The sequence below is a fragment of the Crocuta crocuta genome, unplaced genomic scaffold (genome assembly GCF_008692635.1).
Source record: "Crocuta crocuta isolate KB4526 unplaced genomic scaffold, BGI_CrCroc_1.0 scaffold214, whole genome shotgun sequence".
Classification (NCBI taxonomy): domain Eukaryota; kingdom Metazoa; phylum Chordata; class Mammalia; order Carnivora; family Hyaenidae; genus Crocuta; species Crocuta crocuta.
Window position 1 is genome coordinate 794,959 of NW_027529999.1, and position 21,078 is coordinate 816,036.

Here is a 21,078-nt window from a genome sequence, read left to right on the forward strand (position 1 = left end):
GTAGAAATGAGGCCACGAGGGGAAGGTTCTGTTGTTTTCTTGCTTCCACTGAGCCAAGTGCCTATGGAAACCTGCCGCCAGAATGGTGCCAGTCGTCGTGTCAGCCTTGCGCTAGGCCGGGGCTGAGGAGCCTCAGGCCTGGGTTCGTCCCCATGGCTCGGTCCCTGTGGGGAAGTTGGCTCTGATCTCAGGGGCCAGCCCTCACATGTCGCTCTGCCCACTACACCTACAAGCCTGGCTACATGACACTTCGCACGCAGCTTGGGATCCTAAGGGCAGGAGGAGCGTGGAAGGAGAGGGCAGCCCGTCCCGCCCGGCAATGACCCGGCAATAACCGCACATCGGTGGAAATGACCACAAGCGCCGGGTCGGTGAGTCATCCAGGGAGTGGACGACCTCCTTAGGCCATGCCTTCTACCTGCCCTGGGAAAGTGTGAGGTCTTTGAGGAGGGGCGCTGCAGCATTCCCGGCCCAGGCCCCTGGCAGGACCATGGCTTCACCCCAGTTTTTGACAGGTGAGGTCAGAGGGAGCCCGAAGCCCCATTAATCAAGTTAAGTGGAGCTGGTGGTGCGCACGGCCGAGCTGGCCCCTGCCCGGTGCTCCCGCCCTCTCAGCAGAGCAGTGCTCCAGACTGCACTCCGCTTCCGGCTCTGGCAACGGGCATCGGGGCCTCTGGCAGCCCTCTAATCACCGTGGTGGCAGACGGAGCGCGTCTGCGGCTTTCTCTTTTCCTCCTGTGAGTTCAGAGAAAGTAAATGCAAGCCCGATTTCCAAGAAGGTGAAGGTAACAGATCAGTCTGTTAACCCTGCTGTCTGCACCCCTCCCCCCCGCCCCCATCTCCCTTACCTCCCAGAGGCCGCCGGGCCCAGAAGCCGACAGACGTGTCAAGGATCCAGGTCCTGGGCACTGGAGGGTTGGCACCGCCTGAGGAGGTGGCACCGCGTGTGCCCTGAATCCTGGCTAGGAACCCCTCTGGGATCCAGTGTGCTGGGGTGGGGGGTGGCAGTGGTCTGCAGATAATAGCAGTGCTGCCTATTTGCTCCCCTCCCCCAAGCTTCCCCACCTTCCCTCTCCTCACCTAAGCAGCACAGGTTTTGTGCAATGACAAGGAAAGGGAACATTCAGTGCCAGGCTTTTAATTAGAATTGCTTCAGGCTGCTGGCCTCCATGCCAAACGGCCACACGGAGAGTGTTGTATCACACCAGAAAGCCAACGGAGTCCAGTGCATGGTGCAGGCACCCGGCGCCTGGTGAGGATGGGGCTATGTTCCTGCTGGGAAAAGGCTGGACCCAGATTCAATCACGCGGGCCTCAGGACATGTGGGCTTTGGCCGGAGCCGCTGGGCCAGATGGGAATGCCCACCGGGCCCCTTACGGCAGACCCCAGGGAAGGCCTGTAATTGCGTGGGAGGGGGATCTTTGGAAGGAAGGCCAAGCCGTGGAAGGATGATGGGGATGGATGATACCGTGGGGCACAGCCACTGGAGAGGAATATGATAATCCTGTCCACAACACTTCACAATCTACATGAAGCTTTCCGCTTTCTCGAGCATGCTTAATCCTCCCATCAATCCTGCTTAGGAGACAGGGCTCAGAGAAGGGAAGCCACTTGCCCAGAGTTAAACAGGCAGAAAACCAGGTCTGGAGCCCCAGCCTCTCCCTGTATCCAGTAGTCTCTGTGAGGAGAGGCAGGTCCCCCAGGAGCCAGAAGAGCAGCTCAGGCAGGGAACAGCTTGCACCCCCTGCCGCCACCAGGGCGGTTCTCGCTCAGGGCAGCACCGTGGTGACACTGGTGAGTACCACATGCTCAGGGACTTTGGAGACGGAGCACCGGCTGTGCAAGGAAAAGGACTTGTGGCTGGCAGAGGAGCGGGGGCTGGGGGCCTTTGGAGAGCCGCAGGGACCCAAGCCAGGCAGGCAGCAGGAGAAGGCGGCCTTAAACTGCTCCCGGAATTTGCCTTGGTTGGAGACAGAAGACACAGCCATAAGGAGCTGGATGAAGCAGGAAGGGCCTTGGGCCCAGGGACACCCACGCAGCTCCAGCCAAGCTGCCTTTGAGGGGGCGGGAGGGCAGAGCAGAGCTGGGACTTCATCGCTGCCAGGGAGAGTGAGGACAGAGGCCCCGGGGCGGTTCCCAAGGAGAAATGCAATTTTCATCTGATTCCTTGACTGCGCTCTGGCTCTGAGCCGGGCTCAGCACGTGGTGTCTGGCTCAGGGGCCTGGGGCCACCTCTGTCCTCCTGGGCGAGTAGGTGGAGGGGCTCAGGCTCCCCAGCCGTGGCTAGGCTTTCCGAAACTACCTGTCCCCGCAGCGATGGAGAGGCCAGCGGCAGCCCGCACAAAGCATGGCACAGGGCACCCCTGCCTCGTCCCCCCCACACCCCACCCCCCGCTGGTCCCAGCACCCTGAGAGCTTGGAGGCCTTTATCCTCACCTCACAGGGGAGCTGCATAGAGGTGCAGCGACTTGCCCAAGGTCACCCAGCCAGAGTTCAGACCTGATTCTCATTCTAGAGCCCTTGACTTCAAGGGGACGATGAGCAGGGAAGGAGGGACTGCCACAGCCACCTTGGTCAGCCAAAGGACACCAGAGAAATAGATTGTATCTGGAGCAGAAACGTCCTTCACCATGCTTCTGTGGGGCCCCAGCAGAGGGCCAGGCACACAGTAGGTGCTCAGTTAGTGCAGACCAGACAGGAATGCCCAGTGAGAAGCCTGCTGCTGCCTCTGTCACAGCCCTCATCTCTTCTGTCCTCCCCTCTGAGCTCGGGGAATATTTCTTCAGTCTCAGTGAGGGTTGTGATACGGACCCCTGGCCCCTCCTCCTTCAGCCTTTCAACCTTTTCTCAAAGATTATTTTGTGCCCAGGCTTGAACAGCCATTCTCATGAGCCATTCTTCTGCTGGACCCAGGTGGGTCTGAGGATGGAGGTGTTACCACCCCGAGGCTGGGAGGTCTAGGGGGAGGGGAGACGGCCGGTGTGGCCTGGGGTGGGGCTGGGGGGCTGGCGCTGCCTGGACTTAGAGAGAGGGGGCAAGACGGCTGCTCTTGGGGGCAGGCGGATCCAGGGCCAGCCCCCATATTCTGGCTGCAAGCCCTCTCCCGGCCCTGGGCTGCCTCTGCTGGTGACCTCCCTTACCCAGATGACTCGGTTATGCAGTCACCCTCCCAGGCTTCTTCTGGAGCCTGCGTTGGCCAGACGGGCCGACTGGAGGGCCCGCTGTGTAGGCGGCAGGCGGTGGTGGAGGTGAGCTAGCCTAGCCCCTGCCTTCCCTACCCCCTCACTGGTCTGCATACTCTGAACAGCTGGTTCCTTGTCGCTGTTGGGAGTGAGGCCGGTCTCCCATCAGACCGGGGCTCCTGGACAGGGCTGCGTCTTCCCCAAATGTGAGTTCCCAGAGCAAGCTCACGACGATCCCCAGGAGGGAGCAGGGGCCATCCTCCCCCGCCGTCCCTTTATTCAGCCCGGACGGGGTGGGCAGGCTGTGGTCCCGGGCACCGCTGCCAGTCTCGGTGGCCCCACCTCCCCGGCGCACTCACCACTGAGGAAGTTGTAGATGATGGGGTTGGCAGCGCTGTTGGCATAGACCAGCCAGTGGGAGAAGGTGAAGCAGGCGTAGACGGCCTCCCGGTCACTGGCTTGGCGGAACATCCCAAACACCCTAGGACCGAGGAGAGGACAGTCAGAAACGGGGTAAACGTGGGTGCAGGGGTTCATGTGCATGCGGGGCAGGAGGCGCATCTAGAGACGGGAAAGCCAAGGCTCAGAAAGGGAAAGTGGGTTGACCAAGGTGACATAGCTCACGAGCGGCTGTTAAGTGCAAGAGCTGCCGCTGCCCCTTCTGTCCACCAGGTGGCCCTTTCCTGGGACTTGAGCTTTGGGGTCTTGAGCCCCAGGGTAGGTATAGGGACAGGGACCAGGGTACATCTGCTCAGTCACCAGCTCTCGAACCCCCTGGGACTCCCCATCCACTCCCTCATCCATCCTCACAGCAGCATGATCAAGACATCATCCATTTTTCAACGAGGGAAGCTCCGAGGAGAGAAGTGACTTGACCGAGGTCACACGGGCAGGAAGTGGCCAAGCACAAACTCACACCGAGATGGTCTCATGATGAGCAGCCGTGCTCTTTCCCTCACCCTGTGGCCCCTTACTTGCCAAGCCCCTTGTTCCCTCCGCTTCGAGTGCTGTCCTTCCGGACACCTGTGGGGCCTGGTCCCTCTGTCTCTCCCTTCAAGTCTCTGCCAAATGTCATTTCCTCAGATGAGGTGTTTTTTTTTTTTTTTAAAGATCGTATCTGAAGAAAGATTCACACACACACACACACACACACACACCAACTCCTGTCACCATCACTTTCCTCTTTTCCTATTTGACTTGTCTTCATAGTAGTATCACTGCCTGCCAGTACTGTAGACTTATTGCTCTCTCCCGCTGGATGTAGCCCCTACGAAGGCAGGGACTTTGTCCTGCGCATGTGGTCACCATGCTCCCAGCCCCTGCGATCAGATGGTTGAGTGACCGGACGGAACAATCTTCACAATAGCCCTAGCAGGTGTTACTATTCATGTTTTGCAGACGAGGACTTGAGGCTCGGAGGCTCGGAGGAGAGAGAGGACCCACCCCAAGACCACACCGTGGGTGGGTCCCCGAGCCCGCCTTCCTGCAAAGCAGAGAGAGCGCCTTCCTCTGGGCTCACGGCCACTCCCCTGCTGCTCTCACCTCTTGAGGACATTGAGGACACTGATGGGCAGGTAGCAGAGGGCGAAGACCAGCAGCACCACCATCAGCATCTTGGCCGTCTTCCTGCGAGCTCGCATCTGCCTCACCTCGGCCAGGAAGGCCCGGGCCCGAGGTGGGGGCTCTGTGCTCGGACCCTGCCCCTGGTCCTCCGACTGGTCTGAGGGTCGCTTCCAGTTCCTCACCAGGGCCGAGGTGGTGCCAGGGATCTGTCCAGCACACACAGAGATGGCCGCGGTGGGCGGGGCTTCCAGGGAAGGTCCTTCCCCTTTGCTGGGTTGTGTGCCGCCCCCGCAGGGTGGACCCTGGTGCAGGGTACAGGAGGGGGAAGGGAACAAATCCTTGCAGTTGGAAGAAACCTAATATTCATGATGAAGACCAGCACTCTGGACTGGAGGGCGAACAAAGCACTTTCTTTTTCCATTAGCTCATGGTAAGCCCACCCACAACATGCCTTTTGGGAAGGTGTCACTGGCCCTTCGTTAAAAGATGACACAACCGAAACTCAGAGAGGCAGAAGACTCTAGATCTTCAGCTCTCATGGTGGGGTAGGGGCGTGGGGTGAGTTGTGCCTCCCCCTGGCCTGTGCCTGACTGTGGGGAGGCCCGGGCAAGGTGCAATCAAGTGGGCAGCTCCAATGGCCTGGACCTCAGAGCACTGTCCCTGCCTAGGTCCGTGCCCAGAAGCCTGTGATGGAGCCTCCTGGAGCCGCCACAGATATGCCTGAAGCCTCACACCACTGACACCTGGATCACCTCCCAACAGAGGGGCGTAGGGCTAGAGCTCAGGAAACTTGAGTGTTGGGCCAGCTCAGCCACTCATGGGCTATGCGACCTTCCTTGTGCAACTCACTGTCCTTCTCTGAGTCTGAGTTTTCTCGTCCGTTAGGTGAGCACAGTGACTCTCGCCATCCTGACTTAGAGCTATTGGGGGGGGCGGGGGGGAATGGTAAGTGCTGGTGGACGGCAGGCTGGTGGTGTTCTGGTCTGTATCCTCTCGTTGCCCAAGCACGGGACCCAGAACTTAGTCCTGCTGGTGCCAGGAACCTCTGAGCGATTCCCTCTCCCACGCCCCACTCCACAACCTGCTGTTGGTCACTTTAGATAGTTGTGAAGACACTGTGAGCAAAGTGCCCAATCTGGCAAAACCACAGTGGTGCTGGCGCCGAGCTGCGCGCTGGAAGGCCACTAACTGGCCTTTTACTCGCTGGCTGAGGGATTTGGGAGAAGTTACTTTGCCTCTCTGGGTCTCCATTTTCTCACATATTAAGTTGGGGATAACATATGATGGTTAAGAGGGTGCAAGAAACAAACGGTAGCCGTTGATACCAGAGCGATTATTAAGTATTCGATACTGAAACTGAGATCAGTCAGTCACTATTCGGATCCAGGGGAGGCACTAGCACTTTGGTCTTGACCTTGACATGTCCCTAGGCCTTGCCTCTCTCTGGTTGCAGCCAGGATGGCATGTTCTGAAGGCAGAGGACTGTCTATTCCCTCAGACCAGTACCCCTTTCCCCTCCCAGCCCAGACAGTGATGCCAGGGCAGGCCTCACCTGGCGACCCCAGAGCTTGCGGAAGATCTGGAAATAGGCCATGGCCATGAGGCCCAGCGGGGCCAGGTAGGTGACAATGAAGAAGCAGCTGTGGTAGATCTTGGGATAGAGGTCATCTGTAGGAGTCAAGAGATAAAAGGGCTGGACCCATTGTGGGAGTGTCAGCTCGTCCTGCTTCGCAATGCCACCCTCCCCCCAACTAGAGCCACGGAGCCCAAGCAAGCAGCTGGGCCTCATGCAGACACCATGGCAGAGGGATCCTAGAGTTGCCCAGCCTGGAGGTGTCTGGAGGGACCCCTAGCAGATGTCTAGACTCAAGAAGGTCCCCACCCTGGAGGTATCCCTGGTAGGTGGCTGTTCCATGGCATCCATTGAGGCGTTACCCACCCCGGGAGGGTAGCCAGTAGAAGGCTGCCCTAGGGTGACCTTTTTTTTGGGAGCTACCCACCCTGGGAGTGCCCACCCCAGTACACGGACAGACACCTGCCCTGGGGGCATGGGCCCCAGAGGTGCCCACGTCTGGGATGTCTGCTCAAGGCTCCCGCCATTACCTGCCCAGTGTTCGTCACAGACAGAGAAGAGCCGGGTGCGGTTGGCTAGTTCCGGCAGCACACTGCTGCACTCCATGACAGCGGCCTGGGGCACCATGACGGCCAGCGACACGGCCCAGATACCCAGGATGGAGCCACGGGCACGCCGGGCGGTGCTCTTGAACAACAGCGGGTGGCAGATGGCATACCAGCGGTCCAGAGCGATGAAGCTGAGAGTCAGCACTGCCACTGACACAGACACAGCCTGCCCCACGAGGACAGGATGTCAGTCCTCTTGAGGGCCACCCCCAGACATGGGCTCATGCCCCGAAACACCAGGCAGCCAGGGGGCCTGCGGGAATATGTCATCCACCTGGCAGGGTTCTTGTGAGAATCCATGAAATCACAGATGGAAAAAGGCCAGGTGGAGAGCTGGCCCTCGCTGGGTACTCCCCTGCTATGAGCAATACCTTACACTTACAGAAACTGCACTCTTTATCCTCACAACAACCCCATGGTGTATACCCTCATCCCCCACGTTACAGAGGACTACACCCCAGAAAGGTTAAGTAATTTGCCCGAGGTGAATGTCCTCACCACAACCCCTCCCCCTCCCCGCCCTGTCTTTATTCTCAGGGTTGCCGGGGCTAATCAGTTGAGTGGAAAACCTCCAAACAATGGAAATTAGAGAGGTGTTTCTCTCTGCCCGGAGGGGATGCTGTCCCTTCCCCAGGCTGTTAGGAAAGAGCCTCATCCTGGGAGGCACATGAGTCTAGGCCAGAGGTGGAGGTGGGCACTGCCTCCAGGAGAGCCCCCCTCCGCCCTCTGGGGTACAGGGAGAGGGTCCAGGGATGCAACTGAAGGGCCATTCTAGCCTTTGGCCAGCCATCTTTCCACCCCACCCACCCCATGTGGACATCCTGATTCCGGCCGCTGGGGGAGGGAAGGCCCTGGCCAGGGATGGTGGGAGAGGCGGGACACTTTCCAGCGAACCCCTCAAATCTACCCCCTTGAAATCAACAAACAGGCTCAGTGTGCATTTGCGTCTGTCACCATGGGCTTGTGCCTCTCGCCTCCACTGTGTCCCCAGGTACCTGGAGGTGACTGCACATGTGTCCACACGTGGCTGTGTGCGTGCGGGTCTGCGGCTGTGACCGGGAGGGGGAGTGTGTGTGGCTGTGTCTGTGTCCTCAAGTGTCAAGTCTCATGGCCTGCCCTTGCTGAGAGTAGAGGATGACACTGCAGAAGAACTGAGCCACCGTGTCCTGTCTGAAAGGCAAGTCTGAGGATCACTGAGGTCTGTGCAAGGCCATGGTTTTTGCGCTTGGGGTGACAGAGGGGTGGTGGGCAGCACTGGGGCAGAGCTCACCTGTAGATAGGGGATGACCTTGCAGAGGGCGTGACCGAAGAGCCAGGACTCGGTGATGTCTACCAGCAGGCTGGCGGGCAGGCAGATGGCTGTCACCAGCACGTCAGCCAGGGACAGGTTGACGATGAAGTAGTTGGTGACTGTCCTCATGTGGTGGTTCCTCCACACAGCCAGGCAGACTGCAGGGCAGGTGGGGAGGGGGGAAGAAAAGGAGGTGAAGCCAGGGGCAGAGCCATGCCCATTCTAGCCCATGTCTTAGCCCCGCCCCCGCACTGCCCATCCCCCACACTACCCAGCCAAGGGGAGGGTGGGTAGGGAAAGAGAGAGAAGCCAGGCCCAGGACCCCTGCCAGTCCCCAGGGGAAATCCACAGCACCACCGTGGGAACCTAAACCCCTACCCAGGGTGTTGCCCACCAGGGCCACGAGGAACACAGCCACGTAGGCAGCGATGAGGACCCACTCGTACTGCTTCGGGTACAGGTAGTCCCGCCACAGATAGCGCAGGAACTCGTCTTCGTAGTCAGGAGGCACCGGTGACAGTGACAGTCCCCCACCACCAGTGGGGGTCCCTGTCTGGGCCCCCGGGGTGGCCGAGGGTTCCATGGGCTCAGGAGCTGCTGCGGGAGAGGCTCACCCTGGGCTCTGCAGAGGGAGTGGAGCTCCCAGTCAGGCCTCGGCCCACTTCCCTGGCACCCAGGTCTCTGGGGTCCCAGCCTCAAACCTCCTGAAGGAAGGAGGGGAGGAAAGAAGAAAGAACATTGGGAGTGTGACTGGCAATTTGCATATAACCTCCCTCTTAATTTGCACAGTGCCGTCAGGTTACAGCGAGCCTGAGAAAGGTAGCTCACATCTCGATTCCATTCAAGTTGCTCTGGGGGTAACTTACGTCATCCCTTTCAGCCTCGGTTTCCTCATCTATCCAAAGGAGTAATAACTACCTACCTAACAGGGCCGCGGTGAGGCGTTGTGAGGTCTAATGCACACCCAGTGCTTTACCCCACCCCCTCTCCCCCCGCCGCCACCCCTGGCCAGGGGAGCTGGCTTCAGGGTCGCCTCTGGCTACCACTGGAGAACGCTGCTTTGCAGAAGCTCAGAGAGGTTGAGCCCCTTGCTCAAGGTCACCAAGCTACTACCCCAGGTCTGTCTGAATCCACCAAACACCATAGATTTGGGAGGGGAAGCCATCCCGATTGCAAATGTTCTCTCCTGAGTCAGTTCACAGGCCTGGATTTTTGGTTGAAAAAATGGGCAAGGGAGGCGTTAGAGACCCAGGGCCCGCCGGCCAGACCTGGACCCTCCCGGGTCGGATACACACACAGGGGACAGGTGTAGGGAGGAACTGACGACCTCCCTGGAAGACAGAGACGAGCCCCAGGTTCGGTGGCCAGGCCCCTCAGACCCCCGGGCCCGCGATGCGCCCCGATGGCCGCCAGGGGTCGCTGGGCCGGCGCGCAGGCCGCTCTCTCCATTCATAAATCGGGCCTCGCTCCCCGCCCCTCCTCTTTCGCTCAGACCCCTCCTTCCCAAGACTGGGCAGGGACGACCCCTGACGTGTGTAGGAGGGTTGCCGGTCCCAGGAGACGGCTGGGGGAGGGCGAGGGGACTCCTTTGGACCCCCTCCCAGAGCCGGCAGACCCACTCCCTCAGCGGGACCTCCCTGCACCTCGGGGGCTGAGGGAGGCTGCGGGGAACAGGCGGGGGAGCGAGGTCGCTAAGGGTTCTGCAGAAGCCTGCCGGGAGGAGGGCAGTGCCTACTGGGGACCCTGCCTCCCAGCACCCAGGTTTTGCCCCGAGATTCCTGGCTCCCGCGGAGGGTCCTCTGGAACCCCTACCCCGGGCCTGGGGATCCCCCAAGCCCCGCACCTGTTGGCTCCGGGACCCTGGCGTCCTCGGCTGCTTGTTCCCGGACTTTGCACCGGGGACTCCGCCTCCCTGCCCCGAAGGCCGGGCTCCAGGGGCCAGGGCCGGGGGAGGGGTCCGGGGAAGCCCCCTCCCAAGGCTGCGCGGCTNCTCGTTCCTCCCTGTCTGCCGCTTCTCGCTTCCATCCCACCTCCATTCATGCGTCCATCCGTTCATTCATAGGTTCGCGTTCAGTCGGCATGTACGTCTCCGGTCCCGGGGCGTTCAGAGCGCACCTACTGTGTGCTGGCGGGCCCCGGGCGGCCTGGGGGGCCCCGGCGCGGAGGCGGGTGCCAGCGCCGCCTCACCTAGCTCACGAGGAGGATGGCACAGGTGGGTCGCAGGAGTGAGAGCCGGTGCCTGCACCGCCTCCCGCCAGGCTCCGGCTGCTGCGGCTGCTGCAGCGAGCGCCCGGCGAGGCCAGAGGCCCTGCTCGCCCATCTCCCAGCGTGCCCCCTTTCCCCCGGTTCTTATCTGCACCCGATCCTTTTCCTTCGCACCTACTTTCCCCCCTCCCAAGATGGATGGTAGGTGGGGGCAGGAGGTGGGAAGCCAGAGGGGCTGACTAATTCAACAAACATTTACTAAGCTGTGTGCTAGCCAAGGAGCTGCAATAATACGGCCGCCACTTGCGTAGGCCCCACCGCGTGCCATCTCACTTATTCTTCAGACCCATTCCGGGGAGATGGTTGCTATTGTCCCCATTTTCCAGATGAGGACCCTGGACTCACTGGGGTCAGTGACTCGCTTGAGGCCACACAGCAGAGGCAGAGATGGGGTTCAGGCTTGTGATCCTCTCTGGGTTTACCCAGCTCCTGCGGGACAGAGGCGCCCAGGCTGGCTGGGGGTGGGAGGCTCACAGGCCAGCAAGTAGCTATAGCACAAGGGTTGCTGTGAGGAGACCAGAAGGACAGACTGATTCAGCCGGGGCACCAGGACAGACTTCCTAGAGCCAGAACACGGGGACCGAAAAATGAGAAGGCAGCCTTGCAAGGAGGGCTGTGGTGGCCACAGAGAGGATCCCACGTAGTGGAAAGGGCAGGTGCAGAGGTGTGGAACCACACCGGGAACCACAGGTAGGTGACCGGTGACTCCCTGGGCATCAGGCGGCCACCATGGCCGTGCCCTGCCTCAGGACAGGACCTTCCTAACGCGTCAGATCCCACCTTTCTCTCTCACCTTCGGAGACTCACGCTCCTTCCCTCCTTGGAGGTGGTTTCAGAGATGAAACCTCCATCTTCCCTGTGGCAGCCAAGGCCCTTTCTCAGAGGAGCTGGAGCTGGGCCATTAGGGCGTGAGAGGGGAACTGGAGCAACGTGGGGGACAGGCCAGTGACCTCCGCCTCTCCTGAACAGGAGAAGGGAAGCCCACCTCTGTGAGGCTGACCCCATGGCAGAGCGCCGCCTCTGTGCAGGGCGGGTGCCGCGTCATAGCGCCCCTGTGGTTGCCCCACTCTGTCTTGCCTGCATGGGGTGCTGACAGAAGCAGGGGAGTGGATGAGGGGACTCGAGACAGAAGAGCCTGGTGCGAGTGCACACCTGTGTGTGTGTGTGTGTGTGTGACTGCATGTGCACTAATGCGTGTGTGTGTGTGTTTCTGTATTTAGAAGTTAGGGCTGTGAGTGCATGTCTGAAGAACCTAATGTGTGACTGTGTGTGTGTTTGTGTCTCTGAGTGTGTGTGTGAGCGTAGGACAGGCTCTGGGCTGATGACGCGACAGGGGCGGGAGATCACCTGGATGGGATGTGTCTGTAAGAGGCTAACTTTGTGTGTATTGGCGGTTGTGTCCATGAGGAGTGTGTGTGTGTGTGTGTGTGTGTGTGTGTGTAGGGGATGTCTGTCTCTCTGTGTCTCAAGGTGCAGCTGTGGCTTTGAGGAACACCGGCCTCCTGGCACGTGCCCCCGTGAGCGTGGGAATGTGAGTGTGGGCGTGCCTTTGTGTCTGCAGCACCCCGACTGCGCGTGTGTGGGGCGGGATGTCTGCCCCCACAGCGATGACTCATCTCATCCCCCACGCTGCCTCCCCCCATCTAGAGCTGTGATTGCTTGCTGTGGAAGAGCCGGGGAGGAGCCACGACACGGGGTGGGGTGGGAGGCAGATCGTGCGGGGACACTCAAACGCCAGCACAGCGAACGACAAGGTGCAGCTGGTAATGCGGCAGGTAGAGACCCACGCGTGTCTGCTCCGGCGGAGCCCCGCACGGCCCAGGCTTAGAACCCTGCCCAAAGCTCGGGATGCCGTAATCCAGGGCCTCCCAGACACGCCGGGCCGGAGTGAGCAAGGGGCTCCCCAAACCATTATCCCTGGGGGGGGGGGTGTCGGTGTGGGGAAGGAGTCGGGGATGGGAATTCAGGCTCACAAAGCCAGTCCCATCTCCCCTTAAAAGGGATCCCAGATGCCAACCCCCCTTCATCCTTGGGTGCCCCAGAGAGGTGCCCTCCAGGAGGAAGGGTCACGAGTGGTTCCTTCTTTCCCCGAGGCAACAATACTTCTTCCTATCAGACCCTGGTCGGGGAGGAGGCTCTGGGCCCCCAGGCCCCTCTGGTCCTGAGTCTGGCTCCCTCCGCCATGGCCCGAGGAGGGGCTTGTTGTTTGGCTGAGGTGGGCATGAGGGCGAGACCCCTGGGCAGAGAAAACCGTGGGGTACCAGGAGGGGCCAGCGATGCTCTGGGCTGTGGTGGTTGGGTCCTTGAGCCCAATAGCCCTGGCCTCTGGGAGCTCCTGGCCAAGCATAGGCACCCAGGGACCTCATGTCCTCCATCTCCAGGCTGCGCACTCAGCCCTGGCAGCTCCTCTGACCACGCAGGGCCAGCTTGAAGCCTTTGCTTTGCCTGGGCTGTCTGTCAACTGGTGGCCACATGACCTCTTTCCTGGAACCAGCGATCGCTGCCCTTGTTGATCTAATCCTGACCCTCCGAGCCACGGGTCCCTGTCACATCCATCTTTAAGTGCTATCCTCGGGCACCGGCCCCAGGTCTGCCTCCCCATCCCTCTCAATTCCAGTGTGACTTACAGTAACCTCTGCTGGGCTAGGACTAGAATAATCGAAATGTAATTGGGTTTCCGACTTGCTAATGCTGCCACCGGCCTGGGCTGTGCCTGGGAACACTCTGGGCAGGGCAGAGGGGCCTCTTAGAAGAATAGAGATCAGACAACAAGCAGCAGTGGGTGCAGGGGTGAGGGGTGGGCCAGCAAGGGCGGGGCTGTGGGCCCCGAATTGCAGATTCTGAGGGCTGAGTCCGGCGGGCCCCTGAGGAGGCTGTGGTGTTCAGTCCTCAGGACCAATAGCATCAGCCTCTGGAAGCTCCGGGCAAAGTGCCGTGCCCCGGGGAGGACCCAGGGACCTCAAGGCCTCCATCTCCAGACCAGGTGCTCAATTGTGCCTCTTTTTCACAGGAAGGGCGGGCCCTCCTTCAAGGGTTTGGGTGGCTTGAAGGGGGCGGACATCCACTGAGAGAGCAGGGGCCCCAGGGCCCAGGGCCAGGCATCCTTGGTGACTTCACAAGCTACAGAGCATCTTCAAGCTAGGGCAGGGGCAAGAGGGAAGGGGCCACAGACAGCAGTCTCTGGTTATTCACTCATATATTCACTCAACAAACACTGGTGGCAAGTAAGTTGCCAAGATGGGGGCCCTGCTAGTTAGGCTGCGGAGCCCCCCATGTGAACAAAAGGGGGGTGGGTGTCAAATGCATTAGAATGGGAGCCTGTGGAGTCAGGGGGTGGGGGAACGGGATAGGACCGGGACCGACAGATAGTGCACATGAACCCAGAGATAACTGCACCCCCTCCCAGTCTGTTGAGGTCTCGCGTTGCAATGTGGTTAGAAGCACAGGCTTCGAAGCCAGAAAGGCTTGGGTCAGACTCCGAGCTCTGCTGCTTACTGCGGTGTGATCCAGGACTAGTCACTCCACTTCTGTGTCAGGCTGGGCAGCGGCCCCCAAAGATGTCCACATCCTAGTCCAGGCACCTGTGACACATTACAAGACAAAAGGGACTTTCCAGATGGGACTAAATTCAGGATCCTGAGATAGGGAAGTTATCCTAGGTTATCCAGGTGGGCCCCACAGAATCACAGGTGTCCTCATAATGAGGAGGCGGGAGGGTCAGAAAGGGATGTGCTGACGGAGCAGAGGTAGGGGTGACACCAGCACAGGGAGGGACCCCAAACCAAGGAAGGCGGGCGGCCTCTGGACGCTGGCAAAGGCAAGGAACGGGTTCTCCCCTAGAGCCTCCAGAGGAGTTCAGCCCTCCCAATTCCTTGCTTTTATCCGACCCCCCCAATTCCTTGCTGTTAGACTCATTTTGGACTTCTTGCCTCCAGGAAGAAAAGTTGCATTGTTTTAAGCCGCTAAGTTGGCAGTAATCTGTTATAGCAGCTGCAGGAAACTAATACCGCCTCTCTGGGCCCTGTTTCACGAGTTCAGGGGCAACAGGAAGCTTTGCCCTGCAGAGTCGCATAAAGATTCACAGGGGACAGGCAGCGGGGCAGAGCAGCCTTCGCTAGGCACCAGCGAGACAGAGACTCACACATCCGTACAGAGTATCTAAAAATAATTTAATATTGGGGCGCCTTGTGGCTCAGTCAGTTAAGCGTCAAACTTCGACTCAGATCATGATCTTGAGGTTCGTGGGTTTGAGCCCTGCGTCGGACTCTGTGCTTACATCTCAGAGCCTGGAGCCTGCTTCGGATTCTGTGTCTTCGTCTCTGCCCCTCCCCTGCTGTCTCTCTCTGTCTCTCAAAAATAAATAAACATTAAAAAAAAAGGGGGGGGGAATGGGTAGAGGAAGAAAAGATAGGATTCCAGGGAGAGGGGATAACATGAGCACAAGTGAGGGACAGACATGGCCCAAGGTCTGTTCTGGATCCACAGTCAATGCTCATGGGGTCCAAGGGTTCTCCCGTGAAGAAGAACAGCAAGAAACAGAAGTATAGCAGAAAGAAAGGCTGGCCTGAGCCTAGGCTGAGGGGTTTGGACTTCATCCCAAAGGCAGTGGGGTTCCCGAAGGGTTTAAGCAGGGTTGTGATGTGGATTGATTGATATCCATGCCCTCCAACTTAAACACATTCAAAACTAAAAAGAAGTACATTTTTCTCATAATAGGCTCAAATCAGTAGGAATGAGATAAAGCAAAATCATTATTTTAAATTATACACTGTAGCTATGGACTCTGGTCTTGGAATACAGCCCCTGATCTTTGACAGAGCAGGAAAGAATATCCAATGGAAAAGAGACAGCCTTTTTAACAGANCAATCAACTATTTGTAAGGAAAAAAAATTTTTTTAAATGTGTAGAAAAAAAAAGAATTGAGCACTCAACTAACTGCGCCACCCAGGTGCTCCTAATATTTTTCTTTAGAACAGTAAAAAAAAAAAACAAAAAAACAAAAAAACAAAAAAAACAGCCCCTGGAAGAGACTCCCAAATGACAGCGCCTTAGAAGATGGATGTTTGTTCTCCGCAGCCCATCCAACGCTGTCCAGCTGGTTCTGCAGTCGTTAGGAAGCCAGAGCACTGCCAGGGTAGAAGAGTATCATGGTCACGAGCACAGGCTTTAATGCCAGACTGTCCAGGTTTAAAGGTCAGGTCTGCCACATCTGAGCTGTCATGTGACCCTGAGCGTGCGGCTTAATTTCTCTGTGCTTGGGTTTCACCATCTGTAAAATGGGGATAATATCTACGAATCTGAGGGAGGGGGCATGATGTTCCGCCAAAGATGTCTGTGCCCTAATTCCTAGAAATTGTGACTGTTATCTTGTATGGTGAAAAAGACTTGGCAGAAGCGATTAAGACTCTCGAAAAGGGGGATATTATTCCGGACTGCTCGGTGGGCCCGAGGTAATCACAACACCCTTAAAGGAAGAAGGCAGGAATGAAAATAGTAATAAGAGATGTAATGATGGAAATGAGAGACTATACGGGTCGCCTGGGTGGCTGTCGGTTGGGCATCCAACTTTGGCTCAGGTCATGATCTCACAGCCCTACGTCGGGCTCTGTGCTGACAGCTAGCTCGGAGCCTGGAGCCTGCTTCGGATTCTGTGTCTCTCTCTCTCTCTCTGACCCTCCCCCGCTCACGCTGTCTCTCTGTCTCTCAGAAATAAATAAAAACGTTTAAAAAAATTTTTTTAAAAGAAACAAGAGACTGTAGGGACATGAGAAAAGAGTCAGGAGCCAAAGAATGCATGTGACCCACTAGAAGCTGAAAAGACAAGGAAACAAATTCTCCCCTGAGTCTCCAGAAAGAAGCAGTCTAGACGACACTTTGATTTTAAACTTCCGAACTCCAGAAGGGCAAGAGAATAAATCTGTGTTGATACCAAGTGTGTGGTATTTGTTATAGCAGTCATAGGGTAACGAACACACATCCTCATTGGGTTAAATGAGTTGATATAGCCCAAGCACTTAAAAAAACCACCTGACACAGGGGCACCTAGGGGGCTTAGTCGGTTAAGCGACCGAATTCAGCTCAGATCATGATCTCGTGGTTTGTGAGTTCGAGCCCCGTGTCGGGTTCTGGCTGGAGCCTGGAGCCTGCTTTGGATTCTGTGTCTCCCTCTCTCTCTGCCCCTCCCCTGCTCACACTCTTTTTCTCAAAAATAAGTAAACATTAAAAATTTTTTAAATAAAAAAAACGAAAACCGCCTGACACATAGTTAGAATATGTCTAAGTGTTAGCTATTATTATTTATGACAAAACTCTCAGCCTGGGTCAGAGATGGTCAGTCACATCCATATTCCATTTAATGGAGAGAGCTGCCTCAGTTCTGTTTGCATCCAGTTGGCCTGAATTTGGTCACCTGATCCCAGGTAGCTGCAAGGGAGCCTGGGAAATACCCTGTTTTTCTGGGCAGCCACATGTCCGGGGAAATGCAGGAGTTCTATGAAGAAGAGAAGGAGGGGAGCTGATTACTGAACTCACAGTGTCTGGCACCATGACCAACTATGAAAGATGAGAAGTTTAGCAAAGGTAACTTCCCTCCAGAGTTTGGTTAGATACGCATTTTCCAGCTCTTCTTTTCTTATGCCATTAATTTCATGAAATATCTCTTGACTCCTCGCCATGTAAGATGACACATCCTTTATCACACCTGCCCTCCTCCTCCTCAGTCTTCTTGCTAAACCACCACATTTGCATCTAGTTCTGTATCCATAATTAAAACGTTCTGGCTTGGTGTGTTGTCTGTCTCTGAATTTCAAAAATTGAAAATCAATAAAGTGTTTTTTAAAAATGTTGTGATAATGTAAACATTATTCTCTGCAGAGCTAACTAGCATCCTGGGACCCATAGGGAAGGAATGATAATCTTATGATTTAAATGCTGCTTGGAGGGAAATGCTCCAGGCTTCAAGTTCAAATGTATTTTCCTATACTCCCTCAGAGACTCAGAGTCATGCTATATTTCAATTCGCTTCATATTTGGACCATGACTTTCTTGTACGAGTTTTTGTTCTCCTGGAATTTCTAATTGCTTTTCTCTTTTCTTCTCGAGAAAAGAAACATATGCCTTTTTAATCAGGTCACTAAAATCTTCCAGCTTCTTAATTACATTATTGGTTGAATGAAGCCCATTTTCTTCTTAAAGACGTTTTTCTCCAAACCCGGACTTCCTGGTCTAATTTTCACTGATGGCTTTATGGACCTCTGGCATTTCTGTTCATTGCACTTGTGGGTTAATTCTACTGTTTGGTGATTCTGTTACCTCTTTCTTGGCGTTTGCCTCTCTTTGGCTGGAGTATATCTTCAGATAACATTTTTAAAGGGGATCGTGGAAGGAAAGTCTTCTTAAGCTTTGCATGTCTGAAAAAGGTTTTAAATTTGTCCTTACTCATCCTGAGTGGGGAGATCGATCCACAGGCTTCACTTCAGGGCATGTGGAAAGGAGGCAGACAGGCTAGCGAGCACCCAGGTCCTCACCTGGGCCAACATAAGGAGGGATTTATTCTAGATCACTAGCACTCTGAATAGGAATTCTGGTCCTTTTGAAAAAGACCACTCAATTTCTTTAGAAAGCAGTTCTCTCTCACTGTTTAATCCACCCCCTGTATGTATGTTCCTGATGTGTATGTGTTTACAGGGGATTGTTGGTGGCTGATGCTGGCTTGTTATTCATTAAACAGGCCTTTCCTTGAATTATTTCCTAATTTTGGTGATTCTCATAACAGCATCTCTATTTTTGCCGTATCTTCTTATCATCTGTATTAATATTTACTCTTTTGGGGGGGGAGGTATTTTTAATGACTGAAATGAAACAGATCTAAAACAGCGGCTTCTGGAAGAACCATTTATTCTTGCTGGTCTTGTAATTCTCCTCCTTGCCTTTGGCTTCTTGTCAAGCCTTGCGTTTAAGAGCAGGGTCCCTGAAGACATCCTTACTGATGACAGTTTTGTCCAAGGGATTATACACAGAGTACGTTGTGGGCGTGGGGTGACTGTAATTCTAAACTTTCACAGAACACTTGATCTCTGACCTCTTGGTGATTTTCTTCTTGTTCATGGCAGCTTTCACTTTGCAGAGATAGCGGTCAATTCCAGCCACCAGAGCATGGCTGTAGAGCTGGTCTGAGGTGCCGTCATCCATGTTCTTCACAATGACCGGGGTAGCACCCAGCCAGGACCAGCCTAACATTTCCAGGCTTCACGAACTTGCCCATCTCAACACCAGCCACTTGGGCCTACTTCAGAGAGAATATTTACTTATGGTATGACTTTGGTTTAAATTGACTCTGCTAGTCCTAACTTACAGCCATCAAACTGCATATTTTTTGTTAGAGTTGTATCTCTTGTTTGTAATTATATAGTTATATTTTCTAATCTATATACCCACTTCTTTTTTATGTTTTTTTTTTTTTTTTGAGAGAGAGAGACAGAGTGTGGGTGGGGGGAGGTGCAGAGAGAGAGACGGGGAGACATAGAATCTGAAGCAGGATCCAGACTCTGAGCTGTCAGCATGGAGCCCCACATGGGGCTCAAACTCATGAACCAGGAGATCATGACCTAAACCGAAGTCAGTTGCTTAACTGACTGAGCCACCCAGGCGCCCCCTATATGCCCAGTTCTTAAGATAACAGAAGTTTAGGGGCACCTGGGTGGCTCAGTCAGTTAGGTGTCTGACTTCAGCTCAGGTCATGATCTCGTGGTCTGTGAGTTCGAGCTCCACGTCCAGCTCTATGTTGACAGCTCAGAACCTGGAGCCTGCTTCGGCTCTCTGCCCCTCCCTCGACTCATACTCTCTCTTTCAAAAGTAAATAAACATTTAAAAAAATAACAGAAGTTTATTTACCACCAAATAGCATTCACGGCAATGGTGCATGTACCATACTTTGGGAAATATTTCTTTAATTAATTACCAGGTCGGTTACTCGCTAATCAATTGCCTGAGCTTTCTCTGCATTCCTGCCAAGGGCTTCCAAAGAGGTCTCCTTTCAATAGTTCCTCTCCTCCTTGGCCTGTTTCTGACATACCAGGAAATAAAGTAAAAGAGTAATTATGGAAGGCAAAGGATCACTTTTGTTATTGATGATGTAAAGTGATGGCTGTAAAGCCTATAGCTTAGGGTGAGGGCTGCTAAGTGAACCTCCATCACTGCCTAGGGAAGCTGGTGGTGGGGCTCTCCTTTCACAGGGAGTGACTCACAGGCTCAGCCATGCCTCTCCCGGCCACTCTGGGTGGCGTGTGGCCAGAGCAATCAAGTATCTTGGGCTCAGGTACATATTCAGAGAGCAGACAGTCCATACCTTATCCAAGTTGCTCTAGAAAGTAGAAAAAGAGCGAAAATAACCCATTGTGCTTTGTGCAGCTGGTAGAACCTTAATATTCAACATAGACTGGGAAGCTTGAGACAAGAAAATCTTAGTTCAATCTCAATTCTGGACAGAGATTCAAACATCCCAAGTTTGTCAAACTAAATACAGCAATATATTTAAAAATGCATAATGACCAAGTTGGATTTGTTCCAGGAATACAAGAATAATTTCAACAGTAGAAAATTATTATTTTAAGGCTCAGTGTTAACAGATTAAAAGACACAAAAATCCTACAATCACATGAAACAGATGGAGAAAGTGCATTTGAGAAAATTAAGCTGTTTATAAAAATTCTTGGCAAACTAACAATAGGAGGGAACTTCCTTAATGTGATACATTGATGAGGGATATCTTTCTAAAATCTGCAGTAAATGTACCACTTGATGGTAAAAAGCATTTCCTTGGAGCGCCTGGGTGGTTCAGTCGGTTAAGTGTCCGACTTTGGCTCAGGTCATGATCTCACAGTTCGTGGGTTCAAGCCCCACGTCGGGCTCTGTGCTGAGAGCTCAGAGCCTGGAGCCTGTTTCAGATTCCATGTCTCCCTCTCTCTCTCTACCCGTCCCCCACTCGTGCTGTGTCTCTCTCTGTCTCAAAAATAAATAAACTATAAAAAAAATTTAAAAGCATTTCCTTTAAAGTCAGGAACCAAAAAGGGATGTTCACTACATCTGTTTCTGTTTGAAGCTGTACTGGATTCCCGAACCTGTGCTAGGAAAAAACAAAAAGGTCATCATATATTTGTAGATCATGTGACTGTCTACCTAGAAAATGGAAGAGATTCTGTGGACATGCTATTAAAATTATTGAGAAGATTCATGTTGCATTTCTGGATGCTTTGCAAATAGAGGCACTAACTGAACTTTTGTTTGGGACTTACTTGTTGTTGTTGTTGTTTTGGACAATCTCTTCAAGGATGTTTGTCAACCATCTTAGGAATATATAGATTTCTTCCTCCAGAGCAGAAGGCAGATTTGCTTTTTTATCCAGTGTAGTGAAGATAATGTCTCCCTCTGCAGCAAAGATCAGATGGTTGGATCCCCTGAGCTCAGGGTTCTTCGGTGAATGTGCATTGACTGTGGGGGCGGCACCCCTGTGTAACTTGGGGAACCAGAGGAGCCGCTGGTGGAAACATGAGGCACATGCTTCTTGCTGAGCCATGATGCTGTGGTAGCTAAGAGTC

General features: G+C 54.8%; 1 protein-coding gene and 1 pseudogene across 1 annotated transcript; both read right to left on the bottom strand.

Annotated features, from left to right (window-relative positions):
- Positions 1-1,769: 1,769 nt before the first annotated feature.
- Positions 1,770-8,800, bottom strand: HCRTR1 (hypocretin receptor 1). Its single transcript, XM_077763504.1, has 7 exons — positions 8,596-8,800; positions 8,197-8,375; positions 6,849-7,092; positions 6,298-6,413; positions 4,725-4,951; positions 3,542-3,663; positions 1,770-1,960 (listed from the first exon to the last, which is right to left on the bottom strand). The coding sequence occupies exons 1-7, from the start codon at positions 8,798-8,800 to the stop codon at positions 1,770-1,772; spliced, it is 1,284 nt and encodes a 427-aa protein (XP_077619630.1).
- Positions 8,801-18,349: 9,549 nt separating this feature from the next.
- LOC144231119 (large ribosomal subunit protein eL27 pseudogene) lies at positions 18,350-18,746 on the bottom strand (annotated as a pseudogene).
- Between the last annotated feature and the right edge of the window lie 2,332 nt (positions 18,747-21,078).